Below are 22,441 nucleotides of genomic sequence, written 5' to 3' on the forward strand. Positions count from 1 at the left end.
AATTGTGAGTCAGATGCAAGACGGAACTTTTCATAAAATACATGAAAGAAAGATAGAGCAATAAAAATACCAATAACAAGAATAGTCAAACAAACAGTAGTGCTTGGTCGAAAAACTGAGGAACGTAAACTCTATACAAATAAAGAAAAACAATGGGTACGAAATGTTGAAAGTAGTTTTCCGTTTGAAAAGCGCTGTGGAGGCAGATCACACTCTACTACTCAATTCATCGGACCCAATCCTTTGTTCGGAGACGACGGTGGACCGAACAAGTAATGCACATTGTATGAGCAATTCACCAGGTTCATCAGTCGAAGTCGAATTTGACGTGCATCAACGAGATTATATCTTTATGAAGCGGATCTGGAAAGGAGAGGCAAGCAACGTGTATCAAGGGCTGAGAGAGAGAGAGAGCAACGATCGATAGTGGTGAGCTGCAACAGGCTAACAACCAAACAACACAGGGGGACTCGTTAATTAGCATCGTATGGTGTGTGAATTTCCAAAGTTACGCTGTTCAAAACGGGGATAGGGAGGTAGTAAGCTGACCAGATAGCCGAATAGATCGACAAGCATACGCGCACGGTCACAAACGAGTTTCTTGACAAACTGGTCAATACGATGGGTAGCGATTGCACACCAACGCGCGATACGCTCCCACCCTCATGCTAACAAAACGAACAGAGCCAACCAAGAAGTAACCGACAAGCCGGGAGGTGCAGTGAAAACGCACCTACGTGCCATACGCTTAGCGATACTGAGGAATAATTCGACGACGCCTAATGGATGATATATTCACAATAACGAGAGACAAAAGAACGCTTTTTTAGTCAGTGAATAAGTCGACCACGTGAGCAACTATCGTGAAATGCGGAGGGAGGATGGACAAACGCTACGCCGTTTCACAGTTGTCAAACGCAGGAAAACGAAAGACGCTTTCATTCACGTGATCACTGGTTCAGTTTAAGGATGCCATGAGGATTGCGATAACTTCCACTGAGCTTCATGTACTTTCCAGATGAGCAGGTGGGGGAACTGAGGTGTGTCTGTGGAAAGTGCAGCTCTACTACCATCACAATCTCACTTGTTTGGTGGGTTGCCGAAGGCAATTCGCACAGGGACATTGATGTTGTCTTAGTAATGCCCGGTTGGTACGAGAAACAGGAAACGACCTGCACGATGTGAATATGTCAAGGTGAGTCGACACAATATAAAGAAATCATGAAGAAACTTGAGGAAACTGTACGGAATTCCGAAGGGCAACATCAAGGGACACTAGTGAGTCTAAACACACGCTAAACCGTCTAACCCAATGGTTCTCAACCTTCATAGGTCCGTGTGCCTCTCGCATAAATTTACCAAAAGCCAATAACCCTTTCAACGTTACTTGAACAGAGTGTGAAAATAACACCGAAACTCAGTAGCAGCTTCTATACTAGCTGGGAAACCACAGTTAGAGCGCGGCTTGTCCAAAAAGACTAATGTAGCTGAAGTGACTTCACAGTACTGTTATCAAGGTGCTTCTTCAGGTATTCACGTACCGTAACCAAACAATGTGCTATACTGAGGTGGGAATGTAGTGAAGATACAGGACCTACCAGCAATTTATGGAGTACCTTCCACTTAGTTCAACTCGCATTCTGTGATGTACCTTGTCCGTATTTTCCATGAGTTACGATGTAAGAGTCGGATGATCAGTCGTGGAAAAAAGGCTTTACTTGCCACATTACGTCTCCTAACAGCACAAAATTAGTAGGATGAACGTTGTATGCGTCAACAAAGGCAAAGCAAATCGCACTGACGACGTTGTAAGACCTTGAGTTTGCGGACCTGTAGCCTACATCCGTCCTAAAGTCTTTCCTAAAATGAAGTCTAACACCCCCATCGTTGGTCGGGAGCCGCTAGGATAAGATTTTATCGTCGTTCCCCCAGTCGGCACCCAGAGACCATTTTAGATGGGTCGCATAGGGACCAGGTATTTGGCCAATCCTAGTATGACTGCTTCTTACTGTCCTTGTGCATCCGAAGATTAGAAGGTTCCGACATGCCTCAATCGGCTGAGCAACCTATGCAAAGGCGCACAGACGCAATAGTATTTTCGTACAGTTCTTCGAACTATATACCAACTTGTCAACCATTGTCAACACTTACTTGGCAGGTAAACAACCATCGTAACTAAATCTCTAAGATACCCGGACAGAACGCTAAAGACTTACCCGATTCTGGGTCAATGAACTTGTGACGGTAGAGAAAGTCCAAGACAACCATGGCAGAGTTTGCCTTGAATTGCTCACTGAGAATTAGTTCTTTAACCTGCAAAAGAGAACGACATCGAGAGGGACCGTCACGAGCTGCCTGTATTCTGGATATGGAAACTGAAAAACCTGACTTAACAGCAAACAGAATATCCGATGAATATAAACGAATATTTATCATTTTCACCAGTTTCGTCCTTATAAGGATCTTTACCCAAAAAGTACTTAGAAATAGAGGATTTCATTATTCCATTTGATTTCAGAATACGAAACCCCCAAACTAACGAAGTCCTTTCTTTATCACAGCGCTGCATAAGCGTGAACAAAACCATCGTATGTGTGGTTGAAGAACTCAACTGTGAATTTGACCTCATTCTGCTTGTTAGACAAAGCGAAACGGACTGAGCTTGAAACAAGGCAAGAAATAAATGATAGTTGCGGTTGACCTCGCTCATCGTTTTAAATTAAAATAGCCGAGACTGTCTGCTTAAGCAAGCATGACGAAAAGATTGCGGCTGCATACGTTGCTAAAGATTATTGGATGTAGAATAAACAGCAACAAAAACTCAGGGGATAGTTCACTCAAGAAAAAGCCAATTTCTGGAATTGGAAGATCCGATGATCACTTGCGCAACCCGAAGAACAACATAAGTTGTTTTGCACAGCATGAGAATTTCCTCGAAATACAGATACCGTAACTAGTAGGCACGTGTGGACTAAAACTATAGGGTTGGGTGGTGCTTACCCGAATAGATGCATCGATGAAAGCCCACCGAACATGCTCACCTGAGAAATGCTAACCAGCCGGAAGCTGTCAACTTCACCATCTGCACTAACCGGTACGAAATCACAGGGTAGCTCCAGATCAAAGCAATATTCAACTTGTGGACAAACACCACGGTCATCCTCAAAAATGTAGCTGAAAAAGGGGGCGAGCGGAAACAAAGGGAAGGTAGTGTATTCCAATGGTACAAGCTAAAATGAACTTCAACAAGGAGTTACAACCATCCCACACAAGCGTGCTGAGTAGATCTAGGTGCCGAATATATAGAATACAAGGTGGGGATCAAAACCTGGAACAGAACATAAAGAACCCAGCTGAACAAATACAAGTTGTCGGAATACGGAGGGACGGGGAATTGAGAAAACAGAGACTACTGAACTGTCAAGGAGACAAATCATATCGTGAATTGATATTCACTGACATTAGCAAGATAGTGGGGATTCACAAGCCAATGAGACTGAATATAATATCTCATTGGTTACGCTATAAATCTGGATTAAGCAAGTCAGCCAGTACTAGTAGTTAACGTCTTCGAAACCATCTCACCTAAAACTTTGGAATCCCCCAGGTCGAGGGTGGGACAGAGATAGTGAAGTCAACCTCGGACAAACGGTAATCAAGCCTAGGTTCATATACATTATAGAGGCAGAAGTGTCAGAGTTGACTCAGATTTGCCATATTCAACACCTAAAACATTTATCAGTTCCTTATAGTTGTCAGCGTATGAACCTCCCTTCCCGTTCTATCTGATTATACTTGAGTGGATCATAAAATCCAATACCACATTCAGTGGAATTAAGTATCACCATAAATAGCTGGTACACCCAACAAAACTTTCCCGATCTGGTGAGATTAGCTTGGTTGTAGGAGACCTCCGACCAATAATTACCCGGTGAAGTGCTTGTTGAAAAAAGTACAACCTCCAGTATGGGTGGAAAGTTACATGTATTACACCTGTTTTGTAGTATATTACGAATTCTGGACAATCTAACAGGTACCGGTTATATGTATAAGTGCATTGATGTATCTGGTGACAGCTGCCGGGTCTGAATGCAAGAGACCTGGCAGCCTCTTGAAAGATGCATTTTGTTCAAAACTTAAACGGACACGATCTTCCAAGAGATCGTAGGCGAAATAGACCACGACGGGTTAAGTGACATAACTGCCTGTTCATTTCAACCATAAGTGAAATATGCATCCGCTACGAGCAACAGAAAAATGTTGATAATGGACGTTATCCCAATTTTCGTTGTACCAGTGAGCCAAGCCTTCTACCAAGAAGGTGGACAGATCGCCGCCGACGTCAAACCACTCTTTTTCAAATGGACCCCCGAAAAACCCGTTATTGACATTTTTCACAAGGGGAGGTTTTGGGGGTGTCAGTATCCCCACAAACTGCTTATTTTCCGAGTTATTGCCAGTTTATTTTCAAAAAGTTTCGAATTTTTAAATTTCGCGCCTTTTCCGCAATGTTGCACCTCAATCCGTAAAGACCGCGCTCTTTTCCTATTGGCCAGCTATACTTTGTGTGCATTAACTGACTTTTCGCTCTCCAAGGTCGCTCGAAATATATATATATATATATATATATATATATATATATATATACGACGCTACCATTCTTAGTACTAACAGATGACCAGAGTGCAAAGAACCTCTACGGTTTAGGGACAGACCAGTTACACTCTAAGTCCACGCAAACGATGGAACAGATAATCGACCTTACACGGAGTAAATGTGCAAATTATTCAGTCTAAAATATGACAGTATCACCAGATGAACGCAAACACAGCCAGTCGTCTACTCTTCAGCTTGCTGACTGTAGAGATCAGGACAGAAAAACGGAGTGCAAGTCTATGTAATGGCAGCCAACAGGTACCATACACAATGCGCTAAAAACCACGTGTACTTAGCAGATTCAGACAAGGAACGTTGTGCCTGTTGACCTACATCGTAAAACAATAGAAGTGTTAACGAGGATCCATTCCGCTACTGACTTCAGTAATAGAAAGTCAAGCGTATGATAGCTTAATTTCGTCTCGAATCACCAAAAGAATGAAAACGGAAATGGTACACTGAAATACGATTGAGTGACATGGAATGAATATTGGGTGTGGCCCGATCGTTTCGCTCCAACAGAGCTACCACAAGGTTCGCAGTTTATCAAACTGCACAGCTAATAGGTAGAGAGCATCCTGTCTGTCCCTAGACATACAGTGTTCAGGTGGTGAAAGTATATTCACCACAAAATATGTTGTCTTTTCTCAAACTAAGTGCCACACATTTATTAGATCACAAGAGACCGGCTGTAAAAAACAACCAAGACTTCAAGCAATGGGTGGTAGAAAAACGTAATCTTTTCCTCAATCAAATAGACCTGGAGTGCTCACAATACATTTTGGCTTCATCTGCGCTTGGATTCTACAACGGATCCAGTGAAATGTTTCCTTCCTGGATATCGATCCACACAGAGCCCCAGATGGCTCAGTTATTAAGGTGCGAACTTACTGACAAGAAGGTTTACAGTTCGAACACAACCGCCATCGACCAACATGGATTAAAGAACGCATCATAAACGACAACGGTACACACAGTAGCTACCATACAGTCATGAAAAAATACGATACGCCAAGAGGAAAAGGGGAAGGACGGATTTCAATACAAAACGGTCACGACACTCCATGGATGACAGTCAGGAGTACGATGCTTGCATCAGATAGACAACTTTACAATGGGTCATAATGGGAAGGAGTTGGAAGGACAGTTTCCTCGCAACGATCACGGTCTTAGGGTCATTCCGAAATTGTCAACATCATTTACTTTGATCCGGTAATATAAGAAGAAACTTGGAATGCATGCGATGCGCCTTAAGCAACCCATGGGCCATTCAGAGATCAAAAACTCCGGGACCAATAAGTTAAGAGCTAGAGTGACATCAGAAGAAAGACTGAGTTAGTATTGCACTTACCTTAAGCGACTCACTGGAGTCAACGGTCCCAGCAGTGCTTCAGGCACACTTGCTTCTTCCTGGCATTCCTTACGTGCACACTCCATTGGATCTAACCCAAAGGTTAACCCTCCAGCTGCCTAGAAAGATAGGTATAATAACAACAAGGGTACGAAAATCAGTATACTTCAGGTATCACAAATGGTAGCAAACACGTCTAGATTACACCGAAAATACCTACTCGACTTTGCAGGGACTATCCAAAACAAACAGCGTCACGCTGTCGTAAGAAAAAACAATCTAGATACTGCATGAATGCTTGAAACAAGGACAAGGATCCTCAAAAATCAACTGTTACATCAAAATGACCTAAAACAAACTTACCAAACTCTTGTGCCACAAGTCATTTTAATGAAATTTGTCTCCAGTGCGGAGGCAATCTTGACTACGTAGCGTCATGCTAGGCTGTCGTACGTCCGGAGAGGGTCGCTCATTTACGTGGATAAAGGGGTCACCTTGCAACCTACTCGTTTGTAGAAATCAGATAGGAACTTTCTTATAAATAATCGGTGATGAGGACGCGACGGTCAAGAAACAATTGGGAAACACAGTTGGCTGTTGAAAAAAGATTGCGTACTAAGTTGTGAGTCGTATTTTTCCTGATGATTTCGGAATTAGAAAGTTAAAAGAGAGGTAAGCTGTGATGTCCTATAATACTGCCAACTTCACCTGGGATCGCAATAAATTTGACAACAGGTGAGCATCACATAGAGCTAGAACGCCTTTGGGGACTGAAAATAGGTATAGATGGCTAACAGACAAAATGGAAGCCGCCATACTAATCCATTGTTTCGACTGTCCGTTTGCGCGTTAAAACACGCGAAAACTTTCCTAAGCGTGAGAGGCAGATTCTGTCAGACAGCTGACGTTTGTCAGTTTCATGAATCAAAGGTACTACATGTTCTGCGACAAAAACGAAGCTGCCATTCGAAGTGCTTTGTGAAGTCAGCAAACAGAACTCTCCGGTAATACAAATCAGTCAATAGCTCACAAATCCTGAGTAATCAATTCAGACTTGGTACGATTGCTGCACGATTCACTGAAAACAGACAGGTAGGGAGAGCTGAACGCACCATATTGTCCAACATTCCAGGCCACGTGGGTTTGCTGGAAGAACGGACACCCAGCCACATCATCACACGCGAAGCATCTATTTGGCCAAAACTGTCTTTCAACTGCAGCTTCTCATGTGTGGATATCTGATCGATACCATTCACTGTTTCCGGAAGTACAACGAATCCGTTTATATGACAACCGTAACGTGTTATCCCCAGAAGCGCAGAAGCTGAGCGTTCAATGCAGAAAAGGGTCTTTCCACGATTGTGCGCATAAACTCCATAATCCTGTACAAATACAAAAAGGTAAGTGTTGTCGAAATTTTGCTTCACGGGTAAATGAGAAAAGTTGCAGCCTGGACATCGAACAACATTTCCACGACGGAGTGACTATAAACAATTGCTTCTCAACTTTGACAGATTTTTACGGTAAAACCACAGGGCAGCAGGGAAGACTGCAAAACTAGATATCACGATGAATGAACTTCAAAAGTGATGAAACATAAACAAGATGGTCTCAAGCTCCATAGGCAAACTACTAAACTATGGTGTAGAGGACTGTTATAACTAGAAAACCTATCAGGAACGTCGGGCGGTATCGACGCTTTACTAACCAACAAAGACGGCCAAATCCATGGAATAAAGAGAAGTTGGTATCTGAACAGTTCTTATGCAGGTGAAGAACCACCTTAACGCTATGCACCGTTACATGGGCAATAAAACGAAACTAAACTAAACTAAACCACGTACCAAAAGTAAAGTCGGCCCCACTCAATCCAACCTACTGAGCTACAGCACCCTTTTAGCGCATCGATACCAAGCTACCTTCACGAAGCACAACGGCCAAGATATAGCCCAGTCACCCAAGTCAAGAGAGAAAATGGAAGCCTGGAGTTGATTCAAATCAAGAATTCAGTGTCAGTAGCTCACGCTCTAACTTCTGACAGTTGTTCAGTGTCTTAGTTCCACTTATTGAGCTTTTGTCCAAGAAACGAAGTATGGTGAAGCAGAATGAATCAGTGTTCATGCCTCAAAGATATACCACTTTCAGGGTGAAATGCACACTCGGAAAATTGGTGCAGACCAAAAAGTGTCAAACTCTCGATCGAGTACGATCCGATCAAACTGCATCAGTTTTACTGGCCATGACAAGTAACTTACATGGGCAAGATGTTCTGAAGCAGTGTAACAGGTTATGAATTGGGCTGTTACCACAAATGGGTGTGTACCTAACAGCACACGGATTCAAGTTACGCAACCCAATGTGTGTGGGAGTTATGTGAATTGCGGGAGGAGAGTGAGCCCTATGTTGCCTTCAGCAATTCTATAAGATGAATCAGTACAAGCAGACCTACCGCGACATCGTTCCGACTGCCACTTTTCGGTGATATACGAGGCAGTTTACAGGCCGTTTAAAAGCTTACAGTAGTTTGGTAAAGACAGACGGAAAAATGAGCATCCTTTTAGCTTCTGAACAAATGAAATTATAACCAAAATGCAGCCAGAAGCTATAGAACCACTTACTTCGTTCCTCCATCCTTTCAAAGCTGGAACAGTGCCGGTCGAACGGAGATCTAGCATGGCATCAGAAACGGCATTTGTGCGCTCATATGGAGTGTTAAGAGAAGGATGAAGAGTAATGCACCGTTCCCCGGTGATTGGATCTGAGGTCCACACGAAGACCTCAGGGTACGACAACAAAGTACTTAGAGCGTCATGTCGAATGAGGCCCAGAAAGAATCCATCGACGACAAACTTGAAGCAAGACGAACGAGAAGAGCCTGAGGGTGAAAACCAAAAGGAAATAATGACGGTATATGGGGACGAGTGAAGCATGCACTTACAAACACGAATAACAAACATCACCGACAGCATGACATCAGTATTCAACACCGATGCCTCGCGGCCGTACAACCATGATTTATTTAAGTTTTATTGTAAAGAAGAGAATAAAGGTGGACGAGGAGGGACTTGGCGCTAGCTTCCTACAATCATTCCGAGATGCCTACACCTCCAGACACTAGTTCAGGCAACCTGGATAGAAATTAACAGCAAGATCGCCACTGACACCGGTTGGTAGCCATATCTTGCAGTGTCTTCAACCAGACGCAGTGGGGATAACGCGATCCCCATCCTGGAAGGCGAGGAGCACCGACACCACCCACACGTTTCGTGATTTCTTTCATACCCCTCTGCCAGGTCGAGGGTTGGCTACCTCTTTCCTTTCGCCACTCTGAATTGGGCACGTAAAACAACACTCTCTTCGGTAGACGGTTGCCAGACATACACAACACATCTTCCAACCAACGCAGCTTTGGTACTGGACACATTCTTCAATGGAAGTACCCGTTGCACAACTGAAAACTCGCTTTCTAGCTGTCTTATTACGGATTCGCCGACACCAACCCACACGAGGCAACGATTGTCCAACACTTGAAGACGTCTCACTTCCGCTGCTCGAATAGGTCAAGTCTCACAGCCATACAACAAAACAGCCCGTGCTGTAGCTTGATACACATGTCCCTTGGGATTGAGAGATAGACCACTCTGACGCCATAGGTGTCTCAAATTAGCAAACACGACCAGCGCCTTGCAGATTCGTGCATTCACCTCATCCGTCACACTAAAATCAGAACTAATACAACTTCGAAGAGCTTCACAAATTCGAGTGCTTCCCCCTGGATTGTAAGTTGCATACCAAAGGACGGGATGACTTTGGTCAGTTCATCCAAGAACTCACGCGCCTTCTCCTTCTCTTTGAAAATGGAAACGATGTCGTCTGAATATTCCAGATCGACAAGGCTTTCGTCACAGGCTATTTGAACACCAGGGTTTTGGAGATTTTCCAGCGTTCGTCTCGTGATTTCATCGACCATGAAGTTAAACAGGAATGGAGAGAGTGGGCATCCCTGACGGACACCGCTTTGTGTGCGGAAGCTTTTGGAGAGCTCTCCGTACACTCTCACACGTCCGGAAGTCTGAGACTACAAAGAGCTTGTTATGTTCATGAACTTCCGGGGCATACCTTGGTGGACAAGCATCTCGGGAACACACCGGTCAACCGAGTAGAATGCACCTTGGAAATCCAGGAATACTAGAATTGTGGGTCGCTTATACGTGTGGCGTTATTCCAACACCTGACGGAGTGTGTAGATTTGGTCAACACAACCCCTACCAAGCAGGCATCTCGCCTGACGCTCTCGGGTCAGTATTCCACGGGCCCCCGTAAGGCGACGAAGCACAAGAGACGCCCACAAGCTCGTTACGACCGGTGTAAAGCGGATCCCCCTATGGTTACCAAACTCATTATGAGCCCCTTTTTTTGAAAATTGGCACTGTAACCGACTTTCCAGTCTCCTTTTCCCAAATACAAGGAAACAGAACACACGAGCGCTGATTGAGGACTTCACCCCCATCTTTGAACAATGCGGGTGGGACGTCATTCGGAACAGAGGCTCAGTGGCGCTTGAGAGAACATATGCAGTTGTAAACCTCCGAGGCCGTACGCCGTTCCAAGCTCACCGTCCAGGGTCCTCAGCTTCTCAGACAGGTTTGTGGACGGCGAGATGGCCGAAGTGGTTAGAGCGCGAATTTACTGACCGGAAGGTTCGTGGTTCGAATCCGACATCCACCACTCGACTTCCCCTGTCTAGGCTTGGGCAACCTGCAAGTATCCCAGCCCTTGTGCTTCCTTCGGATGGCATGGCAGCTAGGCACCGGAAGGGTGCTACAGCTGAAAGCTTTTTTGTGGATGAATAACCGCCCCATATATATAACGTTATAGAGAACTGATGAGAGGATTGGTGTCAAACCAATCATGGAGTAGCTAGGAAAAATCGTATTTAATGAGGAAACAGGTTGTTCCTGTGTACATTTGGGTAATACGGTACTTTGTTTGTCTCGTGTTCACTGTTTCAGAGTTAGTAAAGGTAGCTGAGAAAGTGAGATCCTGAACCCTCCAACCATCGGCTTCGATTCAGATTTAGTGTCCCCAACAATCATCATCAGAATCACCAGGGGTAGCAACACCCACAAAGAACACTGGTGGTTCACTGCTACGGACTAACCTACCGTGAACATACCTTCAACACTGTCAAACAATATGGATAGCAACTGACAGTATGAACGCTACTGATATGGGCTACCAAGTAAGTCCTCGTGTTCTGCAGTGTTGTGTCCAAGTTCTGCTGGAAGGCCAGGTAAGGAGGCTGAGTTTGTGTCCAGGCTTCTTGTACCTGGTAAAGACAGTGTTTTTAAAACTTGCTCACGTTGTGGAGCGGCGAATGGTTTGTCTTTCAGAGGACTGGTGAAGCCAACACAACGTCAGATGTCGCTCCTCGTTTTCCGAACGAGGACCTTTTAGGTCAGAAAGGATATTGAGATACGTCGTAGCTGTTCCTAGATGGTAAATCACAATATTCAGGTCTCAAGCTGGAAAGAAGCCTGATGTGGGAGATTTTTTAAGCAAGCTGTGAAAACATCACCTTCAACAGTATCCGGATTACATGTGGTTGATACATGTAGACACCGCAAATAGAAACCGTTTATTACTCTACCACCTTTCACCCTTAAGTCGTACCGCAGAACGGACTGTCATTGAAAATCCCATCCGACAGTGTTGTCTAGAATTGTACCAACACCTGCCTGACCGGACGGAGATGGGTCTGAATCCCCAAAGGGACATACATGCAGATGCTTCTGTGGATCAGACGGAGAACTCACCTGGATAACGCTTGTACGGTCCTAAATCCGCGACGTTTGGAGAAAATAAACGCCAATATCTAAGGATTCCAGAGTTGGTGCTGGAGTATTTCAATGAGCACTATTCATTAGGGTTTTTACATTAGGTGTACATGACTTAAGTGATGTACATGAATGAATGAAAGTAATAGACAGTGTGCTGACAACAGAATCAGATAAAGTGTAGGTCCTGATGAGCATAAAAAGCAGGAACACATAGTGAGTGACTGGTCTGGGTAGAAAATAGTAATACCTAAGGGATAGGACTGTGCAAGCAAGAAACAGCGTTGGAGTAGGATGAGTGAGAACAAACGGATGTAGAAGCGCTGTTTGTGTTCAGAAGCTGTTTGAAGTTAAGAAACCTCCAGAGCTCGGATGCTGAAGCAGAAGGGAACTAATGAAGTGGCGTCAAGATAAGATTACTCCTATCAAATATAGGCTCTTTGTAGCTCATCAATCCAGTATTGGTTCCAACTTGGCTTAATGAAAGGAACAAAGGGTGACCACATGAAACGAAAAGATACCAAGAAAAATGCAATAATTTAGGGCGAATGTGCATTGACCTCAGCAAAAGTGTTGAGAAGTTCGTAGCACAAAAACGAACGATGCAGAAAACTTCTAACATTGTAATCAGGTTCTCTGTGTAGTGTAGCTGTATGAACGGGTTCCTATTGAAGCCGGTAGGCTTCATATGAACTAGATGTATAACATAAACAGTCACTTCTATTACCTAGAGTCCGCTTACCTGGGAGAAGGAAATTATTACAGCGTTGCGAAACCAATGTCCAAAGACGTGGTAACGACAGGCAGGCCATATAACCTGGGCACAAGTAGGAAGAATATAGTGAAACATAAACGATTGAAAATGAGGTACATATTAGAAGAGGATACTCCTCGGGAGTTCAAAACACATGCCTAAATAGATACATGCATACATATACAAAAGGTGCGTGCAGTGCGAACGAACGGGGGAACGCCTCAACTACGCAATGACCAGCTACGCTGCAATCAACTGAACAAAATTCATGGAAATAATAGTAACCATTAGGATGGTTGAAAATTTGAAATATTCCCTTTATCTTTCTCGATAGGATTTTCGACGAATGAACTATATACACCACGGAATGAAACAAACATGTACTGAGACAGCCTCCGAACTTCCAACCACCCATTTGATATAGTCCTCGAGACATCCTAAATTTATGCCGCAAATTAAGTGACCACTTCAGAGAGAAAGAGTAAAATAAACAAATAAAGGTTTTCCATGTCTGACGTCAGTTGTCAAAAAACAGGACGTTGGTAGTAACAGCACACTAGCGTCGAGTTATCGACGGTAACTGCAGAATGCTACTAGATTTACGTGCGATTTCCTGTCACTTGATTGCATCCGTCACCCAGAGTCACAAATGGGACCAGGAACGAAAAAATCGGAGATATACTTGCCAAACGACATGCCGATACATGTTTTTCTCGACGGAGGTCTAGTTTTTCTTAAGTGTAGTCTGTGTAAAGCTTGAACCCTAGTCACCAACATCTACCATCCAGGTAGTAAAACTCAACACAAATCCCCTTTTAGGGTCCACACATATCCCCATAAACAGATTCACTCCCCTTTGAAGTGATTTCTTGGTTTGTACAAAGCTGTTACGACCCATGCTGTCGACCAGGAAAGCAACACCAATCAGCTTACATGAATCTTATATAATTCAATACTCGAAACCCTTGATTTGGGACGCCGGCCAACTACTAATCAGGCTACAAAGGTTGATCCCTAGTACGGTGTCAAAAAAGTAAGGCACGCGAAATGCTTAATTCAATTTGTAACGGAAAATAGACCCATAATGTTTTCTGCATCATGGCTTCATACTATTCCCCCGGTGACAAACGGATTCCCAGATCTGATTATTTCACTTTTACCTAGCAGGAGTTCTAGTGGGATTCTCCACTTGGTGAGATTTTCTACACCACGTGATAGCGAAATCGGAATCGTTCAGGCGTAGCACCCTTTCGGTGCCTAACTCCCATGCCACCAGAAGAAGCACGGGGCCTGGGATACTGCCAGGTTGCGCAAGTTTAGACAGAGAAAGTCGAGAGGCGGAGGTCGTGTTCGAACCACAGACCTACCGGTAAGTAAATTCAAGCTCTAACCACTGAGTCATTTCGGAACTGCGCCAACAAGACGCCCAGATAGACCTTTTCGCAAATACTTAGAAACAATAGCAGGAGTTATTTGAAATGTGCGGCCATAAGTGAGTTGCAATAATAAGGCCCACAGGTGACTGCGCATTTACGGCTTTTTCGAGCGAAGATCAGAAATCTTGGAAATAAAATTGAATTCCAAATGCGTGAAAACCTAGACTATCGGCAAAACTGCTGAAACCAAGTGCACCCTACTAATATTGAGAACAGCTTGAAGCATTGACAAAGACGAGACAGGGCTGCAACTACATGAACCTGCTTTTAACCTTCTTGAGGTCACAGAAAAATTGTCTGCATTTGAGAATACTTAGCTCTGAGATGAGTAAATTTTCAGCGCATAGCGCGTTGATAAGCATCACAATGTATGTGCGAATCCATGTGAGCGAACATTCATCCATACAGTAAGCCATAATAGGACAAGTAAGTTAGCGAAATGGGGCTGCAATAAGGGGTGGTCCTGGATATCACTGTGCCGCCGTAGCCCGTGGCGTATGCATCATTAAACCTCGGGTTAGCAACGCTGAAGTGTGCCGAATACTTTTTGAAAAAAGATACTAAATGATTATCCAAATGATGGCTTTATCCGTCCGCAAGGAACACCCTAGCTGAGTAATGTACTTCGTGCGCCAGGTGATCAATTGCTCGACAGTACCCTTCTCTGACGCAAGATCCGTTTGAACTACACATGATCTGGAGACAAAGCTGCACTGGTGCACGTTACATCGATGGACGTAGAACCCGAAACGGCAACGCCACGCAACCAGTGGCGCTTTTGTAACTACTATCTATTTGTAATCATTAGCTGATTGCTACGCATCCACGATCCCTTGGTTTACCCTCTCCAGGGCCCTATGTAACAATCCGAACCACCGTACATGCGTACATGGTGGTTGTGAAATGGAAGCAAACTGAACTTACTCCCTTTGGGTTCAGAGGATACGAGAAGTCCCACCCAGGACGAATAGGTTATTAATGGGTGTTTGAAAAACCGAACCTGAAAATGGATCAACAATCACCGAAACTCAGCTTCACGGCACAACGATATACTGCAGAATCAAACAGAATCGCGCACTGAGTTGTTAGTACCTAAGATTTATATGATATTCTACCTAGCAGTAGGTAGGCACCGTAATTAATGCCGGGTGGTAGGCCTCTGCACCACTGTACACGGTAAACTAAGGGTAGCAACTACACAAGTTCCGTTGAGCGAAAACTGAATTGTTATTACCTCTGTGCCATTTCGAAAACCGTTTTCAATTAATTACAATCGTCCTCCGTTGGCTCCCAACAAGGCAGTTACGGTGAACTAACGGTATCTAATGAGGCGGCAGCGATCTTTACTCATTTGTGCCTTTATCTGTTATCACCCTGTTTAGCGTTCTCAACAAACTTCGGTGCTTATGAAGTTTTAAGTAGCCAACGATTAGCTACAGTGTGTATGGTGACGCGTGGACATCGAAGTTATGAACCTGTTTCGAAAAACTTACACAGAACGGCTCGTTACTTCCGTTGGTTGCACCGGACATGTACTAGTGCTTACCAAACCGTACACACCTTTGGTACCGAAACAACTTTCCAGATATATGGCTATAGACCACTTAGAAGGAAGAGTCTGCGAGTGGGTGCGTGTAGCGGCCAACCGAACATAACCTGGCACTTTTACGAGCAGAAAGCCAGTACGGAACGATGGATGAGGGTCACCGATCAATTAATTGCATCCTGCCACGAATCAGGACCATGCTGTCCACGTTCTTTTAGTCTCAAAGTGATGCCCCGGGTAGAAGTTCGAAGCCAATGTGTTGGACACGCTGAAATACCTTCAGAACGTTACCAACAAGAACCTTAAACTAAAGACGCCATTAGAAGAAAATTCTCCATACATACCTACACGTCTTGAAATACTGAAATGCAGATATCTAGGAATATTCACAAATGTCCTTTGAACCCCGTTTACCACATAATTCTGTCAACGGTATGGGGAACAACTTTGGTATCCAAGATGACGAAAAGAGTTCGCCTTCTGCATATGCGGCGCAGCTCCCAATGTCGTAAGGGAAATGGGTGATCAAAAGAACTTATTTATAACGGGATCCGTAGAGCGGCAGAACTGCAGAACAAAACACGGATGTTGATATAAGACATGTAGAGCTCGGAACAGCTGCACTGTCAGAGTGCGGCAACCCGAAAAGGGAGGTCGGCCATCGATCAAACCGCCATTAGAAAGCGACTCAAATCTATCAATGTGTCATTATGCCTCTTCGCGGACAACTTACTTTGGTGATTTCGAAAATCGTGTTAGTAGAAGTTGAGAATGATGGGAGAGAACAATGAAATAAGAGTCACTAAGCTGCGGCACCTTTCTAGTGCAGTGCTCCTATGCAACCCGAAGATAGTAAAGTAGTAAAACTTAACATTTCTATCACAAAAACATTATCCTAATGATGAGTTAAAGAAGCGTTCTTATCAAAGGCTCGGGTTCTGAATGAGTGTGTCGCCGAAGATATGGCGGCCAACGGGAATAGAAAACGACAGGTAATTCACTAGATTTTTGACACAGCAAGGGCCTGGAGACAAATTAGTTCCGCTGTCCACGGAGGCCGCGTCTCTTAGCCATACAGTGAAACAGTCCATAACGTGGCCTGATACACAAGTTCCTTGAGATTCAGGAATATACCACTTGTTGCCATTGATGCTTCAAATTAGGAAAGGCTACCCATGAGTGAGAGTCGTACACTGACCACAGTAGTCACGCTACAACTGGGACTAGCGCAGCTTCTAATATAAATAAACCACTCCGCAACTTCATGTGTACTTCCTTGGATTGTAAGCGGTGTGATGACTTTGGCCAGTCCAAAAGAAAACACCTGTCTTTTTGGACTCAACGGCAATGCGTGCTTTTTATTGAAGATGGTCGCTGGTCTCGGTCACAGGCGGTTTTCAGAGACTGCTTGCACAAGCGGTGGGTAAAGGCGTTGATACATTAGCAGAGACATTGGATACAAAAACACTGACACCAGGTCATACAGATTATACAGAAAATTTCAACGTAGGAAATATCAACAGACGATATCAGCCAATAAAGACTGCCTCTTTTATTCAGTGTATCACCTGTTTAGCTATCAGTAGTACCCTGCAAATGCATGTGCACTACGTCCGTCCCTGTTCGTCCCATAAAAGGAATATGGTTCACAAACAACACATACATAGCACCAAAGTGAACCGTTTTCCATAAAGTTTTCCTATAGTATATGTTCATGGTAACTGTGATGCACGTGACCTCACGCGCCCATAGGAAGGAGGATAACTTGAGTCAAGGTTGATTTAACAAAAAATCTAACTTTACACTGCAGTAATTTCTAAAGGGTTTTTGGCACATGCCTAACACAATGAAACATGTTAAACTTGTTTGGACACCACGCGTCTAACGGGGTAAAAGTAGAGGGTTTTCGAACCGTCCTCGAGTCCCTCCAGGGCTTAGGTATACTAGGATAGCATGTGTCCGGTAGACGGTGAGCTAACGAGCTGTCCAGTAGCCTGTGTAGCATCCTTGTGTCGGAAGCCACAGGTTTGAAATCCGGTGGGATATGGCTTAAGAATTTAGCACTTCTGCTATCTACTATGATAGTGAATGTGGACAGACCTGAAGGTTTGCACTTTGTATATCTTCATATTAGACTTGAAGTACTAGATCATCTAGATAATTCAGGATATCAAAAATTCACTCCTGAATTTGCAGTTCCGGTTTAGTTCACAAGTATCTGCGGACTCACAATTTACACCGAATATTAGGCTACCTCAGATGTGCGGTGACGTTGGTGCAATGTCTGTCCTTCACATCCGTGCTATCTGCTTGCAATGCTCTTGAGCATTCACTAAACGTTTATTCGCATCAACAATATATATGTACGAATCTATGCCTTGTTCACTTCCACGTCGTTAGACCTACTATTGCCAGCGCTCTCTTCACATAACTTTGGTTTCAATCGTCCACAGTGTACTTACAGGTTTTGCTCCCTAACAATCCTTCATCTCCACACCTTCTAATGGACCGAATTAGACTACTAAAGAGGTTGAACATGGACCATTTCGATGGTGGGGTCCAACCTCACCCTCGGTTTCAGCTTCTATCCCGTGAATTATTATTCTTCTAGTCCCATGTTAGCGATAGTTGAAAGTGGTCTGTCGGCGTCCGCTATGTCATTACGACTAAAACATGATTATGATTCACCATAAGTAGAGTGCCGTTATGCTACTGTTCCACATTCAACGACATACTGCTTCACTTGAATAGGTATAGAAATTGATGTAACGTACCAACAGCGGATGAAACGCTTTTACCCTCTTCTCCTTCAACGAAGAACCACAAAACCAAACTGCGGGCAACTGAAGCAGACTCAGGTGAGCAAGCGATGGCCAATATGTCGCCGGAAAAACGATAACTGGTATTGAACGGTCAATATCTGCGTCAAGGTCGACCTCCTTGAATAGCTTAAACACTTCCGTGATTCAGCGATCCAGTGATTAGTACAAGGGTGAGAGCCAATTATTTCAAGATCCCCCAATTGAACGGAATGATTGCCGTCTTCTTGAAACAATGTCCAGTTATACTTCAAAAAGATAACAAAAGAAAATGGGCCGGTATTACGTAAGGCGCTCAGTATTCCCACATTAGGATTCAATTTTCGAAAGCGACGGTATGCCCCCGATGGACCAAAAGAGGCAGTCAATCAAGTTCGGAGTAGGAGTCTGAAAGTTTCAGCCATATCTGGGCGCCAAGGGTCTCATCAGTGTTGGGAACGTATTCCACCAGACTTTCCACCAGTGGTACGATTGCTACAATGAACAATGGAATTTTACGACCTGCAAAAACGTGAAGTTAGATAAGAATGAATTTTGGCATGAGCAAAAATACAACAAAGTGTAACATTTTAGCCTGACAAGTTTTGTTTTATTTGCGAAGGTTTTGCAGCTATGATCACTGTGGGAACAATGGGCCTAATTTCGTAAAATGCGAACCGCAGTAAATCAGACATCCTCCAATTTAACACAAGCCATGATTCTAGAGCTCTCTCGTGTGGCATTCTCTACCTTTTTTGCTTCCAGTATAGCACTACGTATTTCAGCAATTGCATAATCGTTTTTTTGCTTGAATATGAAAAACTAAAAAAACGCGCACTTGCATAATTACACAGATCACAAGCGTGGTCACGTGCTTCGACTCCCTCTTCTGATTTCGCTCGCGCTTGCATCGGTCATTCGCGAGTCTCATGTGCTAACTCTGATATCAAAACATTCCAGACCATCTTCGGAATCTATTATATGTGGGAACTGTTCAGAACAAGACCCCTGGACCACCATAATTGGATTATTGTTTATTCGCTGGCTTGGGCCAACGACGAACTATTTAAAGGAGAACAATCGTTAGTGAGTCTGTTCCACCTGACCTCTTTATTATTGCATACTCAACCCAGCGTCATCATTTTTATTTCTTTGCTACACACTCCTGAAAATTAGAAACGTGCTGTTTATTTGCACGATGCACCAACGAAGATGAGTCAACCATCTTATTTTCAGGGGCAGTACCTGGGAACTCGCGAGTGACCAAATGGTTGTGTCTGAAACCTACAAGACCATTCATGCTTGTATTCTACCTCAGATACCTCGAGCAACTCACTAGCAGCCTAACTGACTTGGTCTTTACGGAGAAAGATGTTTGTCAACTGTTACACAAGACAACCCTTTAGGTCCACACAACGTCCATCCAACGACCTCGAGGGAAACGTCGCTCATGCTGGCATAGCACTTCAAACCGGTGTTTCGCCAGTTAGTCGAGAATGGAAACATTTCGTCTGCATTGAAAAATGCGATTATTACACCTATACGCAAAAGTGAGGACCACGTCGCTCCAGGCAGCTACAGGCCTATTTGGTTTCACTAACATACCGTGCAAGGCGATGAAGCGCACTCAGAAGCGGGCAGTATTAAAGTTCCAACAAATTGCTATTCCCACTGTAACCTGGATTGCCCAAAGACCGATATTGTGTTACGAATATATTTGTGCTTATGTGCGACTTAAGTAAGTCCAAAGACGAAATGGCTATGTCAAGTGTCACTTTTTGACTTCAAAGAAGCATTCTAACAAGCCCACACGTTGCGCCGCTCCACAGGCCCCTGTCTTATAGCATTTAAGGAGATATTTTGCGGTGTATTAAAGCGTTCCTGTCAAACAGAACACTGAGTGAAAGTAAGCTAAGCGCACTCTTCTTCGGCTCTGATCCCCTTTGTAGTTCTTCGAGGGTCTGTTCTTGGGCAACTTCTGTTTTTGATTTACGTGAGCCATCTTTCAGATGTTCTCCAAAGTCCATGTCTACTTTTTCTGAACAACTTAAAATCCTGATGTTTGGATGCCAGAACAGTCCAAATGGACGTGAACGCCGCAACTCAACCGTCGTTGGATTGGTATTTTTCTTTGAATAATGAAAAGTGCGCTCATACGTCATTCGTAAGAAACTCAGCGAACGCCCCTGTCGTGCAGGGTCAGAATAGATCAGATAAATTGCGGAGATAGGCTCTAAAAGTGACCTGAGAATGTGGCGCCCTTTAAATGTGCCCCCCTAACTGAATAATTAGAGGTCGCCCAAAAAGCTGTCTATCGTTCTGTGAACGATTGGACGCACCTTCCCCTGTATTACCCGCATGGAGCCTACGTCAGACCACTGCTTAAATATGCTCAGCAAGCTATATACCCTAGTTGAGCGTGTCAAACAAGCTGCTACAAAAACAGTTGCCGACCTCGCGCCTCACCTGAAGAGACGTCGCTCCGAGAAGACCTAATACTTAATTATACCCACTTGAACAAGATTCGGCCAAAAAGTTTCACACCATTGGCCCAACTAAAACACGGCGGGGATATGGTAAAGAGATCTTCATGCTCGAAGCGCACATCTTCGCTAGGCAACAATTTTTTCAGTTTCGGTTAATTGGTGCGTGGAATAATTTCCCGCCGGCGTTTGTTCACGCCCAATTGAGTACGCAGTTTAAGTCATTTTGGAGGCTTTTTCATGTCACTTCTAGTGCTTTCAAGCTAATAGCTCTGCACTGAGAAAAGCACTCTATCCTTTTTTGCTTGTGCATCTCAGATGAACGGAAGCCTCTGAATGCAAAACACCATGATACGGAAGGTCTGAGGAACTCCTTGACTTTCTGTACCACTCCATGAATCCCACTACAGGCTTCCATCATCCAGACGGAGCATGTTATTTCCAATTAGCTGTGGGCTTAAAGAATTTTTCGGTGACGGATATTTGCTTGCTTTTAGTAACAGCTAGCTTTTGTTTTCCTGCTAAGCAAAGTTTTTCAGTTGGTCCGCCATCAAGGAAATGTTGATTTTTTTCGTTTCCCCATACTATCTTGGGGTTTTCGGTTTATCTCTAGAGATTTATCGCTGAACGGTGTGTGTAACAGGCGAACGGCATTCTATGGTGACGCGTAATACCAGAACCTACGGAAAGGCAAAACGAAGTTGGAGCTGGGCTTCTATACGGTACTACGAATGTAAGACAACCTCACAAATTGTACGAACCTCAAGGGTAGATACTTGTCGAAAACAAATGGTCCGCATGGACTACAAAAGTACAAGCCACAGGAGCAAACAAGCTCTCACGTGAGACAGTCACACGTGCACAAAGTCGACTGCAAATGGCCGGATGACCTCAAGGCCAAATGAGCGGGGTGTTAAGAACGGTTCACACACGCAATAAACACAAAGGTGGGGGCGGAGGTTACAAATGGGGACGGGATAGGCGTGGGGAATTTCGAGTGTCAACGTAATGAACGATAGTGTTTTCACGAACTGTTTTTTTCTCATAGCCTTTCGCTGCGCTTTTTCGACCTGTCATATGTACACACACTAAGTTACAATGCACTTCGGACCAGATCCAAATATGAGTTGACACTATTAGGTATTCACACCATCTTATGAGGAAATTTCGTCTAACTGACAATCTAATGAGCCCCAATATCTGTTTAACGATTTATTCTTCTTCCTGCCCTGAGTGGCCAGTGAACTGCAGCCCATCATCTACCTCACCAAATAGTCTAGAGTTGAGTTTCGCGGTCAAAGGGCCACTCCTCCTTCAGTAGCGGTTGAGCTTATGTCGCGTTCGACTGCAACCTTTTTAGGGCCCATCGAATGTCTACACTTTACTTCTACCCTCATTGTGTACAGCGGGATTTAACGTTTTCTGTTTTTTCGGTTTTGTTTCTATAACGCCCTCCTTGTTTTCTTCCCAATACTAGTTGGCTTTACAATTGCACGCGTCGTTCAAATCAACACGTGGTTTTGACTATTGTGTAGACACGTTGCCTGGAGTACGTGTGGATTCATGGATTTCGTTGGTAA

The 22,441-nt window shown here is 44.0% G+C and overlaps 1 protein-coding gene across 1 annotated transcript; it reads right to left on the bottom strand.

Moving 5' to 3' along the window:
- Window positions 1–307: 307 nt before the first annotated feature.
- On the bottom strand, window positions 308–18,475 carry T265_13872 (hypothetical protein; the record flags this gene model as incomplete). The annotated part of the gene is made up of 9 exons (XM_009170940.1): window positions 308–363; window positions 2,217–2,313; window positions 3,042–3,174; window positions 6,008–6,126; window positions 7,120–7,389; window positions 8,626–8,882; window positions 9,800–10,085; window positions 12,587–12,661; window positions 18,355–18,475. Coding segments are annotated over 9 exons (1,413 nt in total), but the record flags the coding sequence as incomplete, so codon positions are not given.
- Window positions 18,476–22,441: the final 3,966 nt, after the last annotated feature.

Source organism: Opisthorchis viverrini (genome assembly GCF_000715545.1).
Source record: "Opisthorchis viverrini unplaced genomic scaffold opera_v5_112, whole genome shotgun sequence".
Classification (NCBI taxonomy): domain Eukaryota; kingdom Metazoa; phylum Platyhelminthes; class Trematoda; order Opisthorchiida; family Opisthorchiidae; genus Opisthorchis; species Opisthorchis viverrini.